The 26,505-nt window shown below is 38.6% G+C and overlaps 2 protein-coding genes across 4 annotated transcripts in view; one reads left to right on the plus strand and one right to left on the minus strand.

Moving 5' to 3' along the window:
- The window catches only part of LOC120300114 (snake venom serine protease 2-like), a 326,022-nt gene that overhangs the window by 219,145 nt on the left and 80,372 nt on the right, over positions 1-26,505 (minus strand). The gene's annotated exons all lie outside the window — the stretch shown is intronic.
- Positions 13,261-19,690, plus strand: LOC120300130 (snake venom serine proteinase 12-like). Its single transcript, XM_039325746.1, has 6 exons — positions 13,261-13,545; positions 13,646-13,727; positions 14,952-15,102; positions 16,770-17,029; positions 18,786-18,931; positions 19,274-19,690. Exons 2-6 carry the CDS (start codon positions 13,676-13,678, stop codon positions 19,328-19,330), a joined length of 666 nt encoding a protein of 221 aa, XP_039181680.1. The 5' UTR covers positions 13,261-13,545; positions 13,646-13,675; the 3' UTR covers positions 19,331-19,690.

A 26,505-nucleotide genomic window follows, 5' to 3' on the forward strand; every position in this document is an offset into this window, starting at 1 on the left:
AAAATAGAGACTTAAAAATGGAACAACAAAACAAGGAAACATGATTTAATCCTAGTGGGAAAAATATCACAATAATTGGGAAAATGATGATGGGACCTACCAGAGAGAATACTTAAAAAAGAAACATTTGTTTGAATATGGTTAAAGAAATAGAAAAGACTTGGAATATATATGTCACTCTAAGAGGGATGAATCCCATAAATAATATAGTATGCTTTCCCCCCCCCCTGTTTTAGATATTTAATTGTAATTGAATTTAAGAAAATTATCATGGATAAAAAATGTTTCGAATAAGAGTTAAAGGACTAAATGATTAGATGTATTAAATGGAATATTTAAAGATTAAACATATTTTTAATTATGGTTAAAAAGAATAAGAAATATTGGAAACAAATATATATTAGCTTAGGAGGGATATATATTTTAAGTAGTATGTTATTTTTTATGTTTCTTTATTCTTGCTCTCCTTTTTTTTCTTTTTTTTTCACTGTTTTATCTATTCCTTAAGAAATGTAAATGTGTGAGATGGTTCATATGGAAAAAATAGAGTTAAATTTTTAAATGTAATTAAAAGGAAATCAATTAAAACTATTAAGTGGATTATGGATTATAGAAATCAATTGTTAGTGATTGTTTTACCAATGTAAACCCCGACAACACACTGTTCACCAATTATTAAGTGATTTATGTTTTAAAAAAAATCAATAAATTACAAAAAAGAAAAGAAAAGAAAAAGGTCTGACCTGGTGGAAAGGATACTACGAGATTGGGAAATTGGAAAAAAATATTCTGAAGGATGGCAATGACGCTCACAATTGCTTAGGTTCATATAGGTCAGGAAGCCATCACCAAACCAACCTGTTCAATCGCCTAATGCAATGTGTAAAGCCAATGGACGTTTGTTCTTACCATTTATGGATTGCTAACAGAGATCAGATCATTACGTAACCTAAACTGAGCTAGGTTTGATTTTGCTATTATTGAGAACTCGGCTTCCATCATAGGTAGTCCTTCCTCTGCAGTCCTTTAACAGCACTCATTCTTGGATAAGTCTACCTTGGCCCTTCCTTTCATCTACAAACCAAATACATTGTTCTTAATCTGTTTAATTCAATAGTATGTAACGTAGCGATAATCATCTTGGGTAGATTTTTGACCCAATTAGGACAGGAGCAGTAAGGGCTATTAATCATGAATGCTTCCAAGCTGGGGGAAGTACGGTCCAACTATCAGGTGCAGGGGATGCCCTCATTTCTTGCTTGTGAGTACCCCAGTAGTATCTAGTGGGCACTGTGAGAAACAAAATCTTGGACCAAGATAGGTTTTGGTCAATCTAGCAGAGCTGTTATCTAAAGCACAGGTGAGAAGCCATCAAATAGAAAAGAACTGTATATTTAACTTTTATTAACATTTCATGTAAATAAAATTAAGTCAAACTGAGTGTCTGGCCCAGCTCCAGGAAAGCTGCATCACAGTAGGCCATTCAAAAACTAAGCAAATCTGTTGAACCAGAAAAAAAAAAAGTTAAGCTCCTGGATCTTTGCATTGTGCGAACCCAGTCAATGATGCTTATGGCCCAAGACTACAAGCATAGGTTGCATTTTTAGCAATGGCTAAAGGAAATCAAACATGGGCAGGCCAAGCAACCAGTAGCCTTGCAAGAAGTGCCCCCCACCCAGTTTCTTTCAATGTAGTAAGATATGAAAAAAAATGGAAAAGAAGCTCTCAAGAATCTGAATAGATGATATTTTCAGTCAATGTGTAAGAAAGTCTCTTTCTTCCTTGCACCCATCCCAAAATACTCCCATTTTTTATGCAAATAAAAGCATGGCTAAAAATATGGTCATTTCTTACAAGGCAAGAATAACACTGTGTTAGGACTGCAAAGAGGTTCAAAAACAGAGTTCTCTACCAACAGGAGTTCTGGTGCAATATTTATGAGATCAGAAGAAAAGGGGGGGGGGGGGTAAAGCCAGCTACAAATTTGTTTTCTACCAATATCCTCCAATCTGCTGCTAAAGAGTCTGCTGTGTTCAAAGGGTGTGTGATATGCAATCCACAGCTGGCCCATCAGGTGAGTTCTGATTTGTACATCAGAATGGCTGCTTTAAATTCTAAGGCTAAGCCACTGACAATCACATTACACAAACCTCAAGAAAGAGAGGTTGGTCTGCCAATTAGAACATTATTTGTTTTCTAGCAAATAACCAGTCTTTTTTGGAATCTCTAAGAAGAGATTCCTAGATGGATATTTCATGGTGTGTCTGCTGCTAAAAATGGCAGTGCTGGTTTCCTGAATGGGTCTGCCTGGGTCCCACGGCAAGTCTTCTAGGGGATCTAGCCAAAGCACACCTGAAACAGGCCAGGAAAATATGCACACCCATGTGGAGTTTCAATGTGGAAGTTTTGCTAGCAATAGCAACTCCATAACAACAGCAGATAAATTGATAAGGGGAGAGTGATAAGCATTAGGCAGGAGCCCAGCATTACTTAACAATCTCTACATTGAGATGCTTCTCCAACTGAAAGGTTCTGAAACAGCATTCAAATGATGCTCAAGAGATTTCAGCTATTAATATTGCACAATAATAATAATAATGAAAAATCACTAAAAATGATGTGTCTGCATAATTACTGAAGTAATGCTGTATTAGCAATATGTGACTACCCAAATGCGCATTACACTTGGAAACAATGTATGTAGCAAAACTGTCCATTGTATGCCTGTGAGAAACTAACCTAATGTATTACAATGTAGATTTCTATGTGTGTTCCTTTGTTCCTGAGAAAAGGAAAGTATAAAACTGTAGTCTGAACCCGCCCTCCATGTTTAGAATTGCTAGTCTTCATTGCTTCTGAACCTGCACAATAAATCTCTCTGCTAAACCCTCTGGAATTTGTAAAAGTTCCTTGCATTTTCCACAAGACTATGACCTAAGTCAAGTCTCCTAAAAAAAAAAAAAAAGGCATGCCCAGGAGATCAACCTCTCCAAAACACAAGACAGTTCTCAGGGAAAAAAAAAAAAAAGCAAAATGCTGTAATTCTCTACTACTGACTGCTAGTTGATGGGTAAGGAAAAGTGGATTCACCTAAGAAAACTTTGGAGAGGTGAGGAGTTGCATCAATTATATTAACCAAGATAGTTCTGCCAGCAGCCCCATGTCTAATTTAGATTGGGGAACCTATTGTCACATGGAGCTGTTTTGTCGTTCTCTATCTTGCTTCTTATGGATTCAGACATTTTCTGAAAATAAATATGAAATCAGGTGCTTCAAAATGTCAACTATTAAAAGACATTTCCTTAGGAGAAAGATCAGGTTTCCCCATGGCAATTTTATTTCCCAAAGAATTTAATACAGGATTGCCCCTGATGGAAGTTAGCCCAGAGAAAGAAATATTAAAAAGGGCAGAAAAATGGCAGGGAAAAAACCAAGAGTAAAGCTTAAAATAATACAAGACATTTGTGAGAGAGGTGGACTCAAGGTACCGAATTTGAAATTATACCATGATGCGGTGGTTTTAACAATAATTAGTGATTGGGTTAATTTAACAAATGTAGAAATACTCCTCTTGGAGGGTTGGGATTTACTTTTTGGATGGCATGCCTACTTAATTTTTAATAAAAAAGTTGACAGGGTTTTTAAATCTCATATTATAAGGATTTCTTTATTTCGGGTTTGGAGGAAATATTATAGAAGTGATTTTAAAATCCCATTATGGGCTATACCTTGGCATGCGATAGAGGGGATAAGGAGAGGAGTCAAGATGGATGGTGTTTCTTACGCACAATTACTTAGATGGGATGGTAAAAATTGGCAGTTAAAATCTTTGGAAGATCTAGCACAAGAAAATATTATATACTCATGGTTTCAGTATAGACAAATAGTGGATAGATGGAAGTTAGATCGTAATGTGGGTTTACTTAGAGAAGATGAAAATTTTCTTAAACAAGTAAAAGACCAAAGACGAACTCATATTAAGAGAATTTATGGGGTGCTAGTAGAATTGGATTCAGAGGCAGAATTAATTAAAGAATGTATGATTAAATGGGCACAAAATTTTGGTGAACCAGTTCTACTAGATACCTGGGAAATTATTTGGGTGAGGAATGTCAAATTTACACAAGCCCAGAACTTAAGGGAGAATTTTTATAAAATGTTTTACAGATGGCACCTTGATCCACAAAAAATGTCTCGTATGTATCCTGACTTACAGCCTAAATGTTGGAGATGTGGTTGTTTGGATGCTACTTACTATCATATTTGGTGGTCGTGTAAAAATATAAAAGCCTTTTGGATTAAGATATGGTGGAATATTCAAAGAATTTTTAGAAGGAGGGTAAAATTTACCCCACAATTGTTTTTGTTAGGTATTGTTACTGATTGTGATACTAAAGAGACCACATTGATGTTAAATTTAATTACAGCCGCAAGGCTGCTGGTAGGGCAATGTTGGAAGAAGGAATCTTTGCCTACTTTGCAAGAGTGGTTTCTTAAAGTTTCTTACCTGGCTGAAATGGCAAAGATTTCGGCTTTTTTGAAGGATCAATCGCAGGAGAAGTATTTTGCGGTATGGAAAAAATGGATAGATTTTATACAATATAAGTTAGATATTAAAAAATACTATTTAGTTTTTCAATAACTTATATTTAAAATATCTTATAGATTTTATTTCCTTTTTTATTTTTATTTTTATTCTTATTATATTTTCTCTTATCTTTTTTTGTCTTTTCTTTATTCTTTTTTCTTTTAAGTATTATTTTTTTGGTATTTATGTTTTTTATATATATATTATTGTTAATTATCTTATAGTTTGTTTAATTAATGTATTTAATATTTAGATTTATTCATGGTTTATATTTCTTTTTTTTAAGATTATTTGAAGAAATTTTATTTAAGCCTATGTTCAGCTCTGGGAAGGTCGGGGGAGGGAATGGGAGGGTTGGGGAGGTTTGGGGGTGGGTTGTTTTGTTTTTTGTAAAATTTTAAAAAATTCAATAATAAAAAAAAAGGGCAGAAAAATATATTTTTCCTCAAAAGGACTTTTTAAAACCAAACCTGGCCCCAAATCTATCTCTCTGCCCCAAGCAAGACTTTAGCCCTATACAAATGCAGATGTAAAACCATCAGAAAGTTGAAGCCAGAGCAATCAAGAAGACAAAAGAGAAGATCTGCATACCCCACCCAAACTCTAGGAGTCATTAGCCCCATCACCTGGGAAGCAGGATATAATAGAATTAAACCACAGATATCAAGGCCTAGACAAACACTCAGAAACAGCCTCAAGGTTCATGCCACAGGAACAGGAAACTATTCCAAACAAGGCTAGAGGGGGTATAAAAGCCTACTGCCCCATGTGCTCCCTTTCTCTCTCCTCTGCACTTTCCTGAAGAACCATCTTTCTGCAATAAACTGTAACCTTCTTCCCAAAGCAGTCACCATGTTTGCTTATTTATTCCGGGCTTGGATGAACCAGGATAAAGACCTTACTTCTATCACCCCTGATATCTTATTCTAAGTAGAACCCTGCTCAGAAATCATTGTCTACTCCCTATTGTATGCCTTCTTACTCTCTTGTAATCCCTTCCTCTATAATGAATGTAAAAACCAACATTAATTCTTTTCCTTGCTTTTGCATTAATTTTGCTAAAACAGCTTGAATTTCTAATACTGGAATTCTCACAAAAGCTGGGGTAGCCTTGAAATGGAATGGGACAGTAACTATGGTTTGGTGAATGGTGGTGTTGGGAGGAACTCCCCCGTTCGGTCCTTCCAGCCGGGATTCCCCTTGACGGTGCAGCGCAGAAGAAATAGATCATGAAGCCAGCTACCAGAAAGAGGTTTTATTTCGAGGATCAGCATTGAGTGACAATTCAGCTCGAATCCCCGGCTAGCTAGACAGAGTGATCTTTAAACAGGGGTTTTTATACCCTTTTGTGGTTTCCAAACTTGTCATTTCTAATTGGTAACAAACTTACCATTTCTAATTGGTGAGTTAAAATTTGTCTTTCTTGATTTGCTGGTTTGTGACTATTGTTAGTTCCTTTTTCTTGCCTAAAAGGTGTTAATTACCTTTATTGTTGTGTCCTGATTGCTGCTAGCTGGTTCCTCATTGTGTGTGTCAAGTGTTTGCTGTTTTAGCCTCAGGCTGCTGTTGACCCAGTTTAGTTGGGGTGTTCCTAGATTATTTCTTTGTTGGGCTGGGGAGGGGGTGTCCAACTCTCATCAATTCCCCCATTTTGGGCTATTACTGATGTATCAGTGATTAGCCCAACTGGTTCATATATACGGTAGTGGTGATCAATTTGGCACATCATGAGAGATGTTTTCTTGCTCTGTCCCTTGCTTCTGATGGGAGTTGTGCAGACCTTTAGGCATTTTAACCCTAAAGGAATTAATTGGCATAGGCAACAAAGGAGGGCTCCACCTATTATGACTGTGATTATACTACCAATAAGAATTTTCAACCAATGGAAGTCTGGTAACCATGAAAAGAGCCAGGAAAGGTCCCAGGATGACTGGTTGTGCCCAATGTTTTGTGCTAGTTCTCTTAAATGTTGGATGTCACCTTTAGCTTCCAGTCAGGTTTGCATACCCCCCAAAATTCTTCACAGCCATGGTTCTCCTTAGTACATGACCACTGGCTGCCCAGTTTCAAGGGTTGTTTCCTGCCTTAGCTCTTAATTCAGTGCATCCAGGTTTGTAATGCCCAACTGCCAGGCTATTAAATTTTCTTTAAATTGCACATAATGAGTTCTAGGACTCCCAATCGGAGCCCAACAGTGCAAGATATTCAGGGCTGAAGTTTGGGATTTTTCCTGTTGCTTCCTTAGTCAGGGCATATAAATTGCAAATTACCTGAGGGGGCTTGGTTCCCTCCCCCTTGTTATCTGTTGGAAGTTGGTCCCACAAAGCTTTGGTGCAATAGAGCAAAAATCAGCCTGGGGAACTTTACTGAAGGTAGGTGGAGGGGATAGACTCTGAATGGTGTGAATGGTGTATGTGTGCATATGCAGCTATTTCTACAAAACAGGCAATACAAACATTCTGGATCAATTTTCCCTCCCACCAGATAGAAGTCCAAGGTGTTCAGTACTTGTTCTGCCACATATTCCCAAGTGCCATCTCTCCAATAATACATTCAACTGGCTTGTTACAATACAAATGGGGCAAGAAATAAAAGTTTACAATGAGTTTCCACCCTCCCCCCACAGTCTAATTTTCTCTTCTGAGGCTTCACATGGCACCAGGAATCCTTCCTTCTGCAGCTCTCTCAGGCATCTGGGGAAATGGTAGGACTTGGGAAGATGTTCCACTCAGATTGCATGGTGGCTTTTTAGTGGATGGCTGGATTCAAAACTCAATTCCATGGCTCAAATGGATGGAGGCAGCATCTGGGTCTGTGTGTTCTTCTTCCAAAGGCTTGGGAGAGGGTTTCAGGACTGAAAGATACAAGAACAAGGTCTCCCCCCTTTCTGGATGGACTCTCCCAGGAGAGGAAGACAAAAGGTATGGAGAACAAAGGATAGGAAAAGAATTGGAAGGGGGGTAGCTTGCAGGCAGTTTGAAAAGGGCACTAATACTGCAGTTATTAAACACAGACAAATGGGGAACAAAAAAATGAAATGTTTCACCTTTGAACTTGACCATTTGCAACATATTATGGACAAGAACTTACAACTTGAAAGGAAGAGGAGGAAAAAAAAATGCTAGGCAGCTTGAGAATGCTGAAAACTCCAAATAATTTTAAAAGCCTAATATTTTAAGGTGTACAACTTTCCAGAGGTAGGAGAACATTTATTCTAAAATAGACCACATTATTTTAGAATTTAGAAAATGCTTATTTGTTTCAGAAAAGTTTCATAGTAGTTTCACCAGTAAGTGATAGGATACGAAAAGTAACTTTAAAAAATTATTTCCCTACACAAGCAGACTTGAGTTTCAAAAGGCTCTTGTAGACAGACACACATTTTTCAGGAAAAGGATAGATAAAACACATACAGTAAATGCAAGTGAAACTTTTCCAACAGATAAACTTAAAACAATCCCTCCTAGTAACTTAAGGCTGTTCTTGAGCGTACACAGAGAGAAAGAGGAAAACAAACAAACAAACACAATTTTTTTTTCTTCACTCTGTTTGTTGGCCAGACAAACAGAGTGAGGTATTTCCTTTTTGTGGCTTATTTTTAAGCATAATTTCTAGCAGAATTTAAAATTCTTTTTTCTTTGGATTTGAAACAGTTAATAGTCACATTTACCTCTCACGCACAGACTTTGACAAACATATACACAAAGACAAGCGAACAGAAGTCTTAGTTTTACACATCCTAGTCATTCCCACCATAAATTTCAGATAACTCAAGTTAGGGAAGGCACATATTTTAAACATACCACGTGGTTGCATAGAGAAGAGAGAGAGAGAGAGAGAGAGAGAGAGAGAGAGAGAGAGACAGAGAGAATCACTATTTCTTATTTTCCCTTTTAAGTACCTTTATTTAGCCAAATTGGTTTCCCAGCAAGGCCCTAAGCAAAGTCTTTCTTTCATACACTACACAGTCGAAGTCTCCTTGTGAGACTTCTTTCCTAACTTTGCATTGCTTACAGGGCCTTACCAGCTAGTTGCCCAAATCCAATTCTTTCATTCACTCATTCCATTTCATTTTCACACATTCTCTCCCTTTTCCCTAACAAAAGGTTCTGTGCTCTGGCCAACCCCCATGCTTTCCAGGTTCTGCCAATTAAACAGATCCTTTCTGCGTCTAGGAAAGACCAGAAGCAGCAAAATCCAATTGTGAGTATCTACAATAGACTTTATGGTCTCTATAATGGTTTGAGGATCCGCACGAAAGGTGGCAGTATCCTTTTTCCAAACAACCAAATCGGACGGGGAGAAAGGGGTGTGGGTTAAAAGGTGTCCTGTCTGGCCCTTCGGTTGCCCGGGTATGGGCCTGTTCAACAAGGGGGCCATGAAGGTTGGTTCAGGGTGATCTAAGGGAGACTGGGGGTTCAAGGCAACTTGAACCGGGTTTCTCTGTCTGGATAGTTCAGCCCAGCAATACCAGTAGGGTAGTTGGGTTGGTTCTATCCTTGACCTAAGTGCTTTTGTGTTTTGATTTCTAGAGTACCACCATCGGGCCAAATTTGTCTTCCATTTTCATCTTTAAGCAAAGCCCATTTCTTACATAATTCCTTTAATCGTTTCTTCTTCATCCCGGCCTGGACAGGAAGCTGATTCCTGTCCCAGGCCCCGAGCAAGCTTTCAACCGGGAAACCTACGTCTGCCCTTGAATTGGAACCTCCCATGTTTCTATAACAGGATTTCCTGACCGCTAAAGGGCACTACACGTCGGAAGCCTCCTTGTGAGACTTCTTCCTACCACCACGATTTTGTGAGTCCGGAAAAAAGGGGACTCACGGAGCTTCTCTGGATCCCTCTCAGAGTTCGTGGGCTCCTCCGAGGGATCCTCCACGTTTTCAGACCAAAAAGGGGTCTGCAGAGACCTTCCAGTTTCCCTCAGAAGGTACGGGCTACTCTTCCACCGGCCGGCTTTACCCCACCATTTACGGACACCTGGACCTCCAGTGTCCATAGGCACCTCCACCTGCTCTCAGAGGTAGGCGGTCGCTCCCTTTTTGGGGGAGGGCTACTGCTTAAGTTTTTTACTAATGGAAGGGGTCCTAACTTGCCCAGAATAGAGTTTTCTCTCTCTTTCTCTGTCCGCTCGGTCCTCCTCTCTCACCAGAAGGTCTCACGCTCCGGTGCCCCCCCTTGCTTTCCCGAATTCTGCCGGTCACGGCTCCACTGGAGCTAGCAGCAGGTCGGGGTGCGGCTAGAGGGCACACGGAGGGAGCGAGCTCCAGCTGATTATAAGAGGATGATGCCTCACACACACACTCATGCATTCTTCCTTTCGTTCCCCCAGACCCTTTAACCTAATAGATTTAAATTTGGTGGCACTTACCCTCTTTCCTGGTAGCTGTTCGAGCGTAAGACTCAAAAACTCCCTTTACTACCCGATGCCGACCGGGCAGGGTCCGAAGAGGCTTCCCCACGGATCAAAGTGTCCACTGCCGGCTGGGTGATGACTCTTCCGGGCCCGGTCCAGTGGCTGGGTGAGCTGGATGTCCCTTCGTGGTCACCAGATTGTTGGGAGGAACTCCCCCGTTCGGTCCTTCCAGCCGGGATTCCCCTTGACGGTGCAGCGCAGAAGAAATAGATTGTGAAGCCAGCTACCAGAAAGAGGTTTTATTTCGAGGATCAGCGTTGAGTGACAATTCAGCTCAAGTCCCCGGCTAGCTAGACAGAGTGATCTTTAAACAGGGGTTTTTATACCCTTTTGTGGTTTCCAAACTTGTCATTTCTGATTGGTAACAAACTTACCATTTCTAATTGGTGAGTTAAAATTTGTCTTTCTTGATTTGCTGGTTTGTGACTATTGTTAGTTCCTTTTTCTTGCCTAAAAGGTGTTAATTACTTTTATTGTTGTGTCCTGATTGCTGCTAGCTGGTTCCTCATTGTGTGTGTCAAGTGTTTGCTGTTTTAGCCTCAGGCTGCTGTTGACCCAGTTTAGTTGGGGTGTTCCTAGATTATTTCTTTGTTGGGCTGGGGAGGGGGTGTCCAACTCTCATCAGTGGGAAGCCACTGTTTTATCATGTCAGTCACAAGTGAAGCCCTCATATACTGTAATTGTTTTCTTTGTGAGAACACAACATCTGTTTTTTAGTCTGAGCATAGGCTGCTGTTGAAGCCAGCTAATGTATATAAATCTTCAGTATTTAATACTAAAGTAAGGGGCACACACTGTATTACATGTGGCATGTAACCTCAATTAAAGGGACATAACTAGCAATTAATGAAAACATTTGCTTTCTTCCCATTATTCAACTCTAATATTTTAGGAGCTGCTTAGATGCAAGTTTCTTTCAAACTTCATCTAGATTGAAGTAATAAATAAGCAAGATGTTTATTTAGTCATCTGTTCAAGGTTCAGATGTTTAATTGTTTATTAATCTGATTATTTTACCAACCACACCCATTTTTATTATTTTAAGCCAAAGCCAGCAAGCAGAACTGCAGAATAAAGTATCTGTTTCCAATTTCTTGACATGTGATCATTCTGAGGCCTTATGTCATATATATCATTTCTCTTCAGTAGGCTAGAATATATATCTAGAACTGATTTGCTAAAATACAGCTTATCTGCTGTAAAGTTTAAGGATGAAACCATATCTCCAGTCTGTTATCAGAAGGTTTTTTAAAACGGAAAGGCATATTAATGTATTAGATTAAAATAGCTGTTGGTCACTGGTAAGGATATCAAGTTTAAGTAAGGGACTGGGACCTTACACTACCATGCATGTATTTCATTTGTATGGTGCCATCACAACACACATGCCTCTGATTCTCTAGTAGATACTGCCTTTAAGAGTATATAGAAAATACACAACACCAGACATAGCACCCAAACACTTTTTTTCCGCTAGAAAGATATATAGCTGAGGTCTTCAAACCTGGCCCTTTTATGACTTGTGGACTTCAACTCCCAGAATTCCTCAGCCAGGCACACTTGAGTTTTGGGTGATATGTTCACTCAACTGTTTAAACCATGAGTCTCCTCTTCGTAAAACAGAGTTGTTGGCTTAACCTGCTCAATAGTTAGCCTGCAAAGAAACACATAGTAATCTAACACAATGTGTGAGCCCATGTGATATCTGATGCCCTTTTCAAGATCAGATCTTTCTGTGTTCACTGGCTGCCTATGATAAGAGGAGGCAACATATGAGGCTATTCAAATATGTTGAAATCAAGACCATGTACCCACGTACATTTTTCACGTGGTACTTGCTTAGCCCAGAACATGGGATTAGCAACTAAGAAATGAGCAGGTGTGAAATGGCTGACCCTGGTGTAATAATTTCTGTTATCACCCATACAGGCAGCTACAAAGTTTTCCATGCAAATATAAGCTATTTAATGCAATGAATGGAAAGGATTCTATCTTGTTAAAAGGGGTCCAGTGAGGAAGCACCACATATACCACAGTAATGACATCTGTCCCATTCTTTGAGAACATTACCATAGATAAAGCATGTGGTAGAAGATATTTGTGAATCATTAACTGAGTTAGCAGGATAAACACAGGCATGGATACTATGCATTTTATTAGAATGGGTAATATCCAAGATTTTGTACTATTAAATGATTCAGGAGCCATTTCAGACAATCCTTCAGATGTACACATAGAAAGGACTCAGCAGTGCAACATCCTGAGTAGGGGGAGCCAATGGCAGACAAAAGGCTATCAGATTTTGCCTGGAAAACAGCCATTTTCCTGAAGTTCATCCCAGTTGTCAACCTGCAAAAGAACAGGACATTCCTTTGATCACTGTTTCTCAATAAGAGAGATGCCGTTAGAACTGTAACTCTTCCATACAATTATGCTTCTCAATTATGTCCTGAAAGAGAGGGACAAGAAATATTTTGAATACAATTCTGAATGGAGGTTTTTGACGGTGTGGAGTTGGTAATCAATTGTTTCCCGGATGGATTGAAACTGCAACACCCATGATTAATATGCCAGGGATTCTAGTGCTTTACTCCAAAGTATTTTGGTCTGACCCTTCATGGCTGACCCACTGAAAAGGGAGAGATCTTTTACTGAGTGTCTTCCTTTGCCCCCAAATGTTTTAGCCAGACTTACGTAATTTACTTACCCAAAAAGAAGGGCACAGGGATGAGTATACTTATTTATACCACTGACAGACACAGCGATGGAAATCTACCAGGAAAAAAAAAATTCAAAATGCATCTAATCTAGGATCCAGAAGAGCTCTTAAAACAGAACTGTGTATAAGCCTGAAGAATCTACAAGACTGTGTATTGTCCAACACCTGGGTCTCCAAAATAAAAAAAGAACTTCCCTGTATCCACCATTTTGCCCTACAACGCATCCAAATACAGTGATTCAGCCAGTTTGCACCAATTTGGCAGAACCGGTAGCTAATTTTTTGTTGCCCAGGCCCAGAATGGACTTCCGGAAACGGCATCCACACAGAAAACCAGTTGTTCACATATTTGAATCCCAGCACTGTTCAGGCTGCATGATATAGAGCCAGGTTACATAAGGATGTGAAGGATTCTGGAACAAAGAGAATTTGTTTAGTCTAACTGTTGCTTTCTTGCTTTTTGGAATCGCTTTTGCACCATAGAAATTTCATGCAAGCTTGGGTAACATGTACATGGATGGGATATACATGTATATGGATGAAGGGAATAAGGGAGTGTCTTTCTTATGATGTCTTTCTTAGGATGTAATGGCTCTGTTGTCTGATTTTTATTGGCTAACGAAGTGTTTAAAGCAATGCTAAAAACTTTCTGAGACGTGACACTTCTGGATGTGACTCTGCCAGTGTTCCAGATTGTTGGCCACCCAGCTACTTAATTTGGTCAAATAAAGTGCTGCTTGATCAAGAAGTCGCTGCTTGGGTTATCTGATTAGATTGATACGGTATCTCAAGTTTAAGTAAGGGACTGGGATCTTACCGGTGAGAAAGTGGTATTTTTTCCCCATCTGTCTTTCTGCTTCAGAGTGGAAGAGAACAAAGTGCATTCTTGCGAAAAATTTTCCACATTTCTAAATTCCAGGCAAACAGCTTGCCGTGCAGATTTGAAGCTATGGTGCTGATCAGAGTTCTAGCAAACCTTCTGATACTACAGCTTTCTTACGGTAAGAGTCTGGACAATGGAGCAAGGGGTGGACGGAGCTTTAGGTGTCTTTTTCGGTTTAAATCTCCAGTTACAGGAGTAAACTTGTATGTAATTATTTACTGTAGATGTATAAGCAGGTCACAAGTTGAGAGTGAGCGAAGAAGGCCCAATTGGTGTAAATGGGGAAGACCATTGCTGTATTTGCAATGATAGTATAAATTGATACATTTATTCATATCAGCAAAACTAGCCAGTTAAAAATATATAATCTAAATATGGTCAGCTTCCTTTCGTGTTTCTATTTATTTGGCAACTGACTTCAATAGAGGAAGATAACTTATTAATTAATATAAGATGCATTGAGAAAAAAAGTTGGGAAGGGGTCTTTAAGGTGTTAAGGTGGTCTTTAAAAAATGGTGTACGAGATGGCCATTGATTTTTGTCCAAACTGATAAAATATATCTGTAGGATTTAATCTAGCTCCCATTCTGTTAGATTTGCTACATGATACAGCATGTAATATCTTGGTCATTGCTTCTGAAACAAATATCAAAACCAGTATGCAGGGATTTTACTGCCATCAATGTTGGCTCAAACTGTTTTTAGTGAACCAAATACTAATGTTACCAACTTCCCATAGAGTAAATTCCATTTTCATTAATCTCTTCCCCACTTTCACTCCTTCTGCCCCCTATTCTCCCCATCATGAGGCCATATATTTGGCTCAGCAATGCAATACAGCAAGATCAGACTCTGGACCAAATGCTTCTAAATGTCCATCCTTTTTAGAAGCTCATCTGAACACATCGGCACACGTTAAAAAAGGAAATTCTGATGCCCTTTCTCAAATGTGTCTGTGTGCATGGCTTTTTTTGTCATAGAACGCCCAGAACAGAGTTCTGGCACCTTTTTTGGATGGAACCTTGTAGTATAGGCAAGGCGGATTGTACGACATGTGTGAGTTCCGGCATCTTTTATTTTTACAAAGAAGCACACACACACACACACACACACACACACACACACACATATTAATCACTTAAGATTCACAGGTAGTTTACCTACCTGGGCATAAGCATATATATGATTTGCAAATAATCCATTTTATTCTACTGGTTTGATGCTGTGTGTCCCACAGTCATCTGTTACCCTCCAAAATTAGTTTACTGATAGAAACACTACGAATAAAAGCGATTCTGTTCTATCCACATCCAAACACTGAACATTTTTGGTTTCTCTGCAGCACAAAAGTCTTCTGAACTGGTCATTGGAGTTGATGAATCTAACATAAATGAACATCGTTTCCTTGTAGCCTTGTATGACCCTGACGGGATTTTCTGTGGTGGGACTTTGCTCAACGAGGAATGGGTGCTCACTGCTGCACATTGTGACAGGTGAGGGCATTACAGAATGTGGAAGGGTTGAGGGAGTTTGTGTTTAGATATCCAGATTTTTTAATAATGTTTCTGCTAGTTTTTAGTGACTTCTCTGTGCACTTTGAATGAATGTTATGCTGTTACTGTTATTGCTCCGCATAATCATATCTTGAGCAATGCTGTTTATATTTATGGTCAAATTTCCATCTTCTTCACCATAGTATTCATATCTTTCCTTTTTTCTGGGATATAATAATAACAAGAATAACAAAATCTAGAACATTACCTGAATACCATCAACATTGACAAAATCACCACAGTCAATTGCAAAAGGCAGCCTTACTTGGAACATCCTGTGACAATCCCTTTAATACCATGTAACCACACAATTTACCTACCCCAGGTCCTTGGGAAGTACTTTATAGGTGGATAAAAATGCCAAATCCAGTCTAAATATCTGACTGACTGTGCAACTAACCAGAAAATATTAACCATATGGTGCCTGACTCTGGAGGTTTGCCGTAAGAAAATAAATTTTAAAAAAATCAGTAAAACATAAAAGATAAAAAGATGATGAGGTGAGAGGCTTCTCTCTCCCTTATCAAAGGCCTGGGTGAGGCACTACACCTTAATACCTCTTCTAAACAAGGGCAGAGTGGGCACCATCCAGATTTTGTGTTCGTCTTTATCTATCCCACCATCCTTTGAGATAGGCTGGGTTGAGAGAGGATGTGTGCAATACAAAGTCATAACATTAGTACCGTAACCACATGGGTTCTATCTTTAACACAGTCATCTATCATTTATAAATGCAGCATTCACACAATACACATCCAAGTCAAGAAAGAGATGGTTTCATACTATATGCTGAGGTTTCTGAGTGCGAAACAGCACACAGGTGAATTCATGCTTCAGGATTTTGTATAAACAATGGAAATAGCTTATTCAATCACCTTGAATGAATTTCTTGAGTGAACCCAGATATCAAGGACATTGACTGTAACTCTTCTGTAAGGAACCACCCCACTTTGCATCTTAAGAAGACAGAACTCTTGGAATAATTCTTCCAACAGGAATCCTTTATTAAGAAGAAGTGGTTGCAGGCGTGCTAGACAGGACTTGGGGTCCAAGCTCTCCCATTCAAGTTTTTAAGGTGTTCCCCAGCAGTCCCACCCAATCACCCCCCTTCCAGTGATAGTTTCAGGCATCACAATTCCACCCCTTTGTTCCTTTCTTCCGTCTGGATGGAGACTTCAGATAAACTACATGAAAGGTAAATAGCCCCCTTTGTTATGGTAAGGTTCTTTGGTGCTAGTTACATTCAAACTCTTTGAGGTTGCAATAAACACATTCAATTCCTTAGAAGTATACTGAAGGAAGTGAGGGCCATAAAGCCCCTTTTGTTCTCCCCCTTCTCTCCCTCTTATGGCAGAATCCAGAGAAGGCAGAATTGGGGTTTTCTATATTTGATGATTAAAGATGAAATATAATTGGATTCTGACATCTTCCAGATTTCTGGCAGGTTTCCCCCCCCCCCCCAAACACCATTGGAGAAGGTCGGTTATGGCCCTTTCTTGTTTGGCACTAACAATCCTGGTTGAGGGCCAAAATGAGGTCAAGGACCATCCCAAGTAATATAGAGTTTATTTTAAGTCATTGCTATTAACTTGTTGTTTTTCTTGTAGGGAAAAAATGGAGATAGACCTTGGTGTGCATAGCCTAAAGGTACCAAATGAGGATGAGCAGACAAGAGTCCCAAAGGAGAAGTTCTTTTGTCTTAGTAGCAAAAACTATACCCTTTGGGACAAGGACATCATGTTGATCAGGCTGGACAGCCCTGTTAGCAACAGTGAACACATTGCACCTTTCAACTTGCCTTCCAGCCCTCCCAGTGTGGGCTCAGTTTGCCGTGTTATGGGATGGGGCAGAATCTCACCTAATAAAGGTAGGGATCTCTTTCTATACTCTCAGACCCAGCTTTTGATGTAACATCAACTAGGTCTAGGGTCCCACTATGTCACCCATGAATATTGGAATGTGGATGGACAATGCGATTCCCTAAGATTCCATTTATTCATCAGTTCCACACCCACAAGGAATAAAAGAAATAAGTAAGGAACTGGCATGCTGTATAGCTGAAAAAAAAACCCTATAGGGTCAGGTTTATTTATAGCAGTGCTGTTGGGAATCAGAAAAGTCCCATTACATGGCAGTCTTGCCTGGCTTCATTACCTTTAATAATGGGGTGTTTTGTGAATGGCCATGGCCATTTTGTAAATGCAGAAGTATCCCAGGGAGGATATTTTCACAGTATATTTACCACTTGCTCTCAAAATATCAAATATGAACTCAAAAACATGGTCTATCCTTGCATGGATATAAAATCTCTGTGGATGGTTACAGAGGACGTCTTCCTTTTAAGTCCTGGTGGTGCAGTGGTTAGAATGCAGTATTGCAGGCTATCTCTGCTCCCAGCCTGGAATTCGATCCTGACCGGGCTCAAGGTTGACTCAGCCTTCCATCCTTTTGAGGTTGATAAAAGGAGGACTCAGACTGTTGGGGGCAATATGCTGATATTGTAAATCACCCAGAGAGTGCAGTATATAGGTCTAAGTACTATTGCTAGGAAGGCCATGGAAGTGTTATGTGTGCTCTCAGCTTTGGCTTATGGTCATCCACACATTCAAGCCTGTCAAGGTAGGTAGATATTGTAAGCCCACCTTGTTTTCTTCCTAGGTTTCTACCAAATAGGTGTAATTATAGCAGACAAGTCACACAGCCATTGTCAAGAGCTGTAATTAATGCTGTATAATTAATGACTCACATAAATAATTTTCAACTAACTACAGGATTTTTGGAATACATGGAGACCCAGTGAATTTAAAGTAACAGCAAAACTTTACTGCTTGCAATGTAAATTTGCTCTTTCTCATACCCACACATGCACCCATCCATGTTTAGACACCTCATTCTCAATTAGGCTGCCAGGCACTAGCTAGAGGGACAGAAATTCCTAAGTTGTGGATCCAAAGATGACTCGAGGAGGGGGTGAGATTTTGGAACCCTTTTTATCCAGAAAGTTCTTGATTTGTGAATTAGCTGGGTTTGGGGTTTATTCCATATTCTCAGGCTCAACTTTGTCTGATTCAGATGACATTTTTCTTTTGTTTCCTTACACTTATTTCCATCTCATCTGTCCTCCCCAAGGGATCTTTTGGACAAGATTCCTGGTTTTTTGTTCTTGTACACAATACAAACCTATGCGTCTACTTCATCTTCACATATGGAAGTTTCAGTATGCTGGCTGAGGAATTTTGCGAGTGGAAGTTCACAAGTCTTAAAGTTGCCAAGTTTGGAGACCCCCATTCTAGGTCATCTCCAGGGGTGTGAGATCAGTTCTGTGACTTTTGAACTAGCAAAAGCCTCACTTTTCCAACAAAGCAGTCTGCGTAGAGTGCCGGAGAAATTTGAGAAGCCTTCAAATGTCCATTAGCTGATTTAAGACCTATTAATATCTTCACAATAAACATTTAAGTAAATCTGTTTTTCCCAGGAGTCCCTTTGAATGGTTTTGAAAGACAATACTTCCTATTCCCAGGCAATGAGATCAGCTCCACAGGTTGGAGACAATGGAAATTACAGCTCTATGCATCTAGGTGATAAATTGTGAAAGGTAGAATTTTGCCTATTTTTTTTTTCAGAGATTTATCCCGATGTCCCTCGTTGTGCTAACATTAACCTACTCAATTATGAGGTGTGTCGAAAAGCTTACCCAGAATTTGGGTTGCCAGCGACAAGCAGAACATTGTGTGCAGGTATCCTGGAAGGAGGCAAAGATTCATGTAAGGTAAGATGATCCGTTTTAAGACAGACTCCCAAAGAAATGATGCCAAATTTCAAAGCTGTGACAGAGATCTAGCCTTGAAGGCATCTTGTAGAAACATACAAAGTTACGGCTTTTTCTAACTCAAGTGCCTTCTAGGTGTCTAGATTTCCAGACTTCCCAATACTGGTGATTCTGGAGGGGGGAATTCAAGGAGTTAAATTCTTCTACAAGGATCCTGGATTGGGGAACATGGAAGTGAAACATTGGGGGCTATATGTAAATGGACGGTGGGAGCGAATTGTTTGCTCCACTTCCCATTCATAGATACGGTAGTAATGTTTCATGTTTGATTTTTCTCAACAGCATGACTCTGGGGGACCCCTCATCTATAATGGACAATTCCAGGGCATTGTATCTTAGGGAGACTATCCTTGTGCCCAACCGCATAAGCCTGGTGTCTACACCAAGGTCTTTGATCATCTTGACTGGATCCAAAACATTATTGCAGGAAATACAGATGCAACCTGCCCCCCCGTGAAAACTTTTGAAAAAGTTAAGAGCAGAAAATGTAACATATTAGTACATCTCTTCTATATCCCTAACCATATCCAACTACATTGGAATATATTCCCAGGCAGTAAGCTTTTTTTTAGACTCAAATAGGACTGCCTTTGGAGTAAGAAATGCTCAAAATAGTGCTGCAGTGTTCATGTCCCATTTAATTTCAGTATAAAACAATCTCAGTAAAACGGAGGCCTGTTTTAGGGTGAGGTGCAAAGTTTTCTGACTCTAAAATGGAATATTCCAAATATTTTTGAATATCTTTCAATTTCTGAATATCTTTCAACTTCTGCCCACTTCTGGGACAGTGGGGTCCTTGATGCTCTCTGAGCTTGTCTTCTTGCAGATGTTTCATTACCCAGCTAGGTAACATCATCAGTGCTAGAATATTCTCTTCTATTGGTACTTCTGTGGCATTTACAATACGCTCATATGGAGTCATGCACTTACCCCATAAACATATCCATACACCCGGGTCCCACTGTTGCCTAAAAAGGATCCCAGATTAACCACCACTTCCCAATCACTAAATAGAATCTTTTGGGAATCATGTTTTCATGTAAATTCTCAAGTATCCACAGCAATAAAATCATATAAATCATTGCTCATTTTCTGATCCTTTGGTTTTGCAAAAGAATGGCAGCATTTGACCAATTGGGCTTAAAAGCTGAAAAAGCTCTGACCTGGACTTCCGGTTTTGTGTGCTTGAAACTGAGTGAGGAATTTGATTTTCTCTTTTCTATTCTATATTTAATTTCCTGGAAAAGATCCCCAAGAAGCAAAATACCTCCAAAAGGCAAGGAGGAGGATTTCTGCCCCACCCTTATACTAAGAGAAGTGGTGAATTAAGCTTTTTATGGAGGATCAAAATATATGGAAGTGAAACAAATATAAAACATGAAATTTAAAACTCAAATCTGAATATATCTAAAATTGTTGAGACTCTCATTCTATAGATAATTGTTCATTTTGAAAATTGGAAAACAAATAGATGCTGACACCTAGTGGTGGATGAAGACTATGACAGTTATGACTTTAATATAAGACTTGGCAAAACCTGGGAAATGCTAATCTGTGTTTGTGACCTTCAAAGCTCTGACAAAAAAAGGGACAATAATCTGGGCTGTAGACAAAGAGAATTATACATTTCAGAAAAAAAAAATTTTTGTACTATTTGGATTACAAATATCTATTTAATCGGGACTCTAAAGCTATTTGCAGAGAAAATAAAAGAAGAGAAAAACTGAAATTCTTGGCCATCGTGGATCAGAGACATGTAAAAAGAACATATGAAGAAAACATAAATACTTCATAGGTGGAGATATATAGTATACTGCAACTAATTCAAACAACAATGATTTTAAACCACAAAGAAATCCAAAATAACTTTGAAAATATAAATCAATCTATTTCCAAGTTAACTCTACAAAAAAAATTCCCAGAAAACAACAGAGAAGGAGCAGATAAAATAGATAAATAGATACAAAATTGAGAATAGAGACTTAAAGATGGAACTTAAGCAAACAAGGAAACATGATGTTAACCAAATGGGGGGAAAAATCGCAAGAATTGGAAAAAACATCTTATCCCTTAAGATTGCAAAATAAATCTGAGGACAAGAAATCAGATTGGATAAAATGGACTGTGGAGATGTCAGGAACATCAGAGAGTAAGGAAATGATCAGAGAAGTGGAAAGAAAAATAAACAGATTTTCAACAAACATGGAAAGGCAGAAGCCCTGTACAAAGGCACTTCATCTAATTTACTTTTATATCTACACTATTTATGAACATATGGAAAAATATTTTGATTCAGCAAAATACATTGATTAAGAAAGATTCCGAGCAAAGGAAAAAGACCAAATCAAGAAAGTAGATGATGGGACCTACCAGAGAGAATACTTTAAAAAGAAATATTTGTTTGAATATGGTTAAAGAAATAGAAAATATTTGGAATATATACTGTATGTCACTCTAAAAGGGATGAATCCCCTAAATAATATAATATGCTTTTTTCCCCTTTTTTATTCTATTTCTTGATATGAGTAATATAAAAAAGTTGAAATGGCTTAGATAAAGGAAATGTTTTAGATAATTATAATGGATAAAAGAGTTAAAGGACTAAATGACTAGATATATTAAATGGAGATGTCATGGTTCTGACTAATGAAACACTTCAAAGATTTTCAGGCATGTTTATCCTAAAGCCTTTATTAACAGTGCTACAAATTGACGGCACATCATGGAGGTTTATGCCAGAATCTGAATTCCTCTTGCTGGCATCTAACTTTTCTTGCTAAACCCCTCTCTTATCTTGAAGTCACAAGTCACATCTTCCAATTATCCCAGAGGGCAGAGATTCACTTCCGTTCCTTTTCCCAGCTTTTGTTGTTATTCCCCTCCCTTTTCTCTGTCATCTGAATTAACCCTAAAAATACCAGATAGTTCTGCATATTTTGTCAAAGCAAGAATATTCAATATTAGCAGCGTTGACATCCGCCCCCCTTTACAAAAAGGACAGATCCTGAGCTTCCGGTGGGAGGCGACGGCGATGGCGGCTAGCTTTTAGCCGTCCAGCTGGGGAAGTGTCAGAGCCGCGGAGCGCAGCGCGCATCAGCTGGCCCGCGGCTCGGAAATCCCTTCCCGGGCAAAGGGAAGGGATAGAGAACGCAAGAGTAGAGGTAGAACCCCTGAACCCCCTCTGGATTTATTTCTAGAGGGGGTGAAAGGAGTGTTCCCTCGGAGCTCTTGCTGATCTCCGCCTCCCAGCTGTTTTTGCTTCCTTGGAAGCAAAAGAAACCGCCGCTTCTATCTCCGTGTTTACAGCATTTTGGTGAGTAATTTTTAAACGGACGGAGCAGTTTAAAGGACTTTTTCTTATATTTTAGGTGTTTATTTTTTTATCTTTTGATTTTTACTATTTTTCCTCCTTTTCTTTGTTATACTAGTGAAAGGACTTAAGATGGCGTTTTGAAAGTGTCGGAGTTTTTTTTTTCCTTTCTCTTTTGTTTTACTTTCCCTTTTTAAGGATTGTTTTTTGCTTTTGCTTTTGCTTTTGGCTTAGAATTTTTTTTTTGAATTGTTTGTTCTTTTATTACTTATTCTTGGGATTTATTCTGGACTTTTAATGATTATAGTTTGTCTCTTTTTAAAAATTCTTTTTTTCTTTTTTTCCTCCTCCCTTTTTGGCTGGAGGGGAAAGGGAAGTGACAATTGTGCTTTTTAAAATGGCTTCAAAGAGGCAGCAGCCTTCCTCAGTACCCAAGGTTATTTCTTCTCCTATAACTTCCACTGCACAGCTACAACAACAATCTAAACATGCACCACCGGCTCAGCCACCACCCTCCCCTCCTCTACCTGGACTTTCAGTGCAAGAGGTTAGAGGCATAATGGGAGAGATTGTAGTTCAAATGAGAGAGGAAATGACTCAATTTGTTTCACAGATTAAATCAGAAATTAAATCTGATCTCAAAGAAGAGATAACGGGGATAAAGTCTAAATTGCAAGAAAATAATAATGAATTACGACAAGATATACTGGCAGCTGTTTCAGGTTTGGCTACTGTGGTGGTTAAGCTCGATGCAAGGCTTGAGGAAGTGGAAGACAAAGTTGACTCTTTAGATGACAAAATTCAAGACGTGGAAAGGAAGGTGGACTCCTCACAAGAAGATATTTTGATGTTTCAATACAGACAAATGGAGTATGCTCTGAGGATTAGAGGCCTCAAGGAAGATATGAATCAAGATTTGATGGAGGTGGTTCTTAGTGATCTGGCGCTGGCTTTGGATATGGATAAAGGAGAATTACAGAGAGAAGTAGAAAAAATTTATAGACTCAACTCCTGGATTGCTAAGCAGAAGAATTTGCCCAGAGATGTGGTGATTTACTTTACAAAGAAGTCCCTGCGGAATGAGATTATACAAGCTTTTTACAACAAAAGATTTCAGATTGCCGCCCAAGATGTCATCATTCTAAAGGAAATCCCATCTAAAATTTTAAGAAGTAGGAAAGACTTTGCTTTTTTAACCAATGAGCTTAAAGCTAGATCGATGCCATTCAGATGGGAAATTCCGATGGGTATCGTTTTGAGCCATGCTGGGACACGTTACAGATTGAACACAGTTGACAAAGCTAGAGATTTCTATACTTCGGTCCTGAGTGCAGGCTCAACTTCATCTGGTCGGAAATCTTTGAGTGCTAAGGAACCTGAGCAGCAATCTGAGGCACTAGATTTGGTTTCCGCAGGGATGATAGAAGTGGCAAAGCAACGCCAAATGGAGGCTAAAGAGCAGAGGATGACTCGTGCAGCTTATAAGCGTAAAGAGAAAGAGCAACGTAAAAAAGAGCCCAAAGAGAATTCTCCTGGAAGTGCATCACCGCCGGTGGGAGGAGCAAGACCCAAGAGTTATGCAACACACGCAGCTCTGTCAGAGTTTGATGGTGTCTTCTCCAGGCTGCGTGCCAAGGGAGATGGCAAAGTTTTTGACCTGGAATGTTAATGGATTGAATTCTCCTCAGAAACGGAAAAAAATCTTTTATTATTTGAAACAACATACCAATGATGTTATTTGTTTACAGGAAACTCATATTCTACTTAAAGATCAGAAATATTTAGTTAATGCTCGTTTGGGATCTCATTTTATATCTCCTGCACCTGGGAAGAAAGGGGGAGTTGTTATATATGTCAAACAAAACCTGCCAGCTTGTCTGGTAGAATCAGATCCCCAGGGGAGATATGTGATGATTGAACTTGGTATTTATGGTAAGAAAGTACTTATAGTTGGACTTTATGCTCCAAATCAACAACAGGAACAATTTTATAAACAGTTACACCAAAAAATAACTTTGCTTGATTATAGATCGGTGGTATTAATGGGTGATTGGAATGGTGTCTTAGATACACAAAGGGATAAGAAAGGTTCCTCTCCTTTTCTTAAACAAGCAAGGCTACCTAAAGCCTTTTTTGATATGAAAGAAGACTGGGAATTAAGGGACTATTGGCGGGAACGTAATCAAGAGGAGAGAGACTTTACTTTTTTTTCTGACAGACACCAATCTTTTTCAAGAATTGACTTTTTCTTGATTACCACGGATTTGTATAATAAAGTAAAGAATGTAAAGATTTTTCCTAGATCACTGACGGATCATAGTCCAGTTTGGATGGAGTTGATTCAAGAGAAAGAGGAAAGAAGATCCTGGAGAGTTAATGAAAATTTGTTTAGACAAGAGAAGAATGTTCAAAAACTAAAGGAGTGTTTAAAGGACTATTTTGCTTTGAATATGTATAAGGGGACTTCAATGTCAATGGTATGGGATGCAGGTAAAGCATTTATGCGCGGTGTTTTGATAAAAATGAATAATTTTTATAAGCGAAATCAGACTCAGAAACGTAGAGAACTTGAAGATGAAATTAAACTAAAAGAAAGGGCTTTGATTCTAAATCCTTCTGATGAAAGTACTAAAGAATCTGTAAAGTTATTAAGGTCACAATTTAATATGTTGATAGCAGATCAAGCTGCAACCAATTTATTATTTATGAAACAAAATACATTTTGTAATGCTAATAAGCCGGGGAGATGGTTGGCTTATCAATTAAGAAAGAAACAGAGACTGAGAATAATAGAGAAAATAAATTATAAGGGTAAACTAGTTTCTCAGAAGGAATTAATTAAAAAATCTTTTTTGGATTATTATCAAAACCTATACAAATCTACTAATGTACAACTGTTAGATATAAATAAATATTTAGCTGAGGCAAGTTTTCCTAAACTGACTGAGGATCAGAAATATGAAATTAATGGTTTAATTACTAAGGAGGAAATCGCCTCAGCAATTCAACAATTGAAATTAGGGAAAGCACCGGGTACGGATGGGTTAACAGCTGTTTATTATAAAGCTTTAATGGAGGAGATGATTCAACCATTAAATGATTTTTTTAATGGTATCTTACAGGGTTTAGAGATTCCTCCTTCATGGCGTAGTGCTTTTATATCATTGATTCCAAAGGAGGATCAAGATCTTACTTTACCAAAAAACTATAGGCCTATATCTCTTTTAAACGTGGATTATAAGATATTTGTAAAAATTTTGGTAAATAGGCTTATGAGGGTGGTGCATCATCTTGTGCATAAAGATCAATCAGGGTTTATAACAGGAAGGTATATGAAAAACAATGTTAGACAAATTATTAACTTATTAGAATACTTAGATAAGAACAACCAAGTTCCTGCAGGGCTCATATTTTTAGATGCTGAAAAAGCATTTGACCAACTGAATTGGCATTTTATGCTAAGAGTAATGGAAGAAATGAATTTTGGTGAAAACATATTACAAGCCCTTAAGGTAATATATCAAAAACAAACAGCACAACTTATTGTTAATGGAGGTTTGTCGGAGGTTTTCACAATAGAGAAAGGTACTAGACAGGGGTGTCCTTTATCGCCATTGTTGTTTGTTTTAACATTGGAAATATTATTGATTAAAATTCGAGAGTCTCAGGAAATTAAAGGAATATATGTTAATAAAAAAGAATATAAGTTGAGAGCTTTTGCGGATGACTTGGTTGTTACTTTGTCGCAACCTGATTATTCTGTAGTAAACTTATTACAGTTGATTCACCATTATGGTTTGGTCTCGGGTTTTAAGATTAATGTAAATAAGACTAAAATTTTACCTAAAAATTTGTCGAGTCAGGAGAAGCAGATTTTGGTTAACTCGACGGGTTTTGAGATTGTTAATAAGGTAAAATATTTGGGGGTGATGCTGTCTGTTTCTAATGCAAAACTATTTAAAAATAATTATGAAAGGTTGTGGGTCGGGGTACAGAAAGACTTGAAGAATTGGGAAAAGCTGCAATTATCCCTCATGGGAAGAATTGCAGTGATAAAAATGAATATTCTACCCAAGTTTCTTTTTTTGTTTCAAATGTTACCAATTTTGAAAAATGAGATTAATTTAAATGAGTGGCAGAAGGGTCTCAATAAATTTATTTGGGCAGGGAAAAAACCAAGGGTTAAGTTCAAAATTATGCAAGA

Source organism: Crotalus tigris, unplaced genomic scaffold, assembly GCF_016545835.1.
Source record: "Crotalus tigris isolate CLP2741 ecotype Arizona unplaced genomic scaffold, ASM1654583v1 scf7180000024338.4412243, whole genome shotgun sequence".
Taxonomy (NCBI): domain Eukaryota; kingdom Metazoa; phylum Chordata; class Lepidosauria; order Squamata; family Viperidae; genus Crotalus; species Crotalus tigris.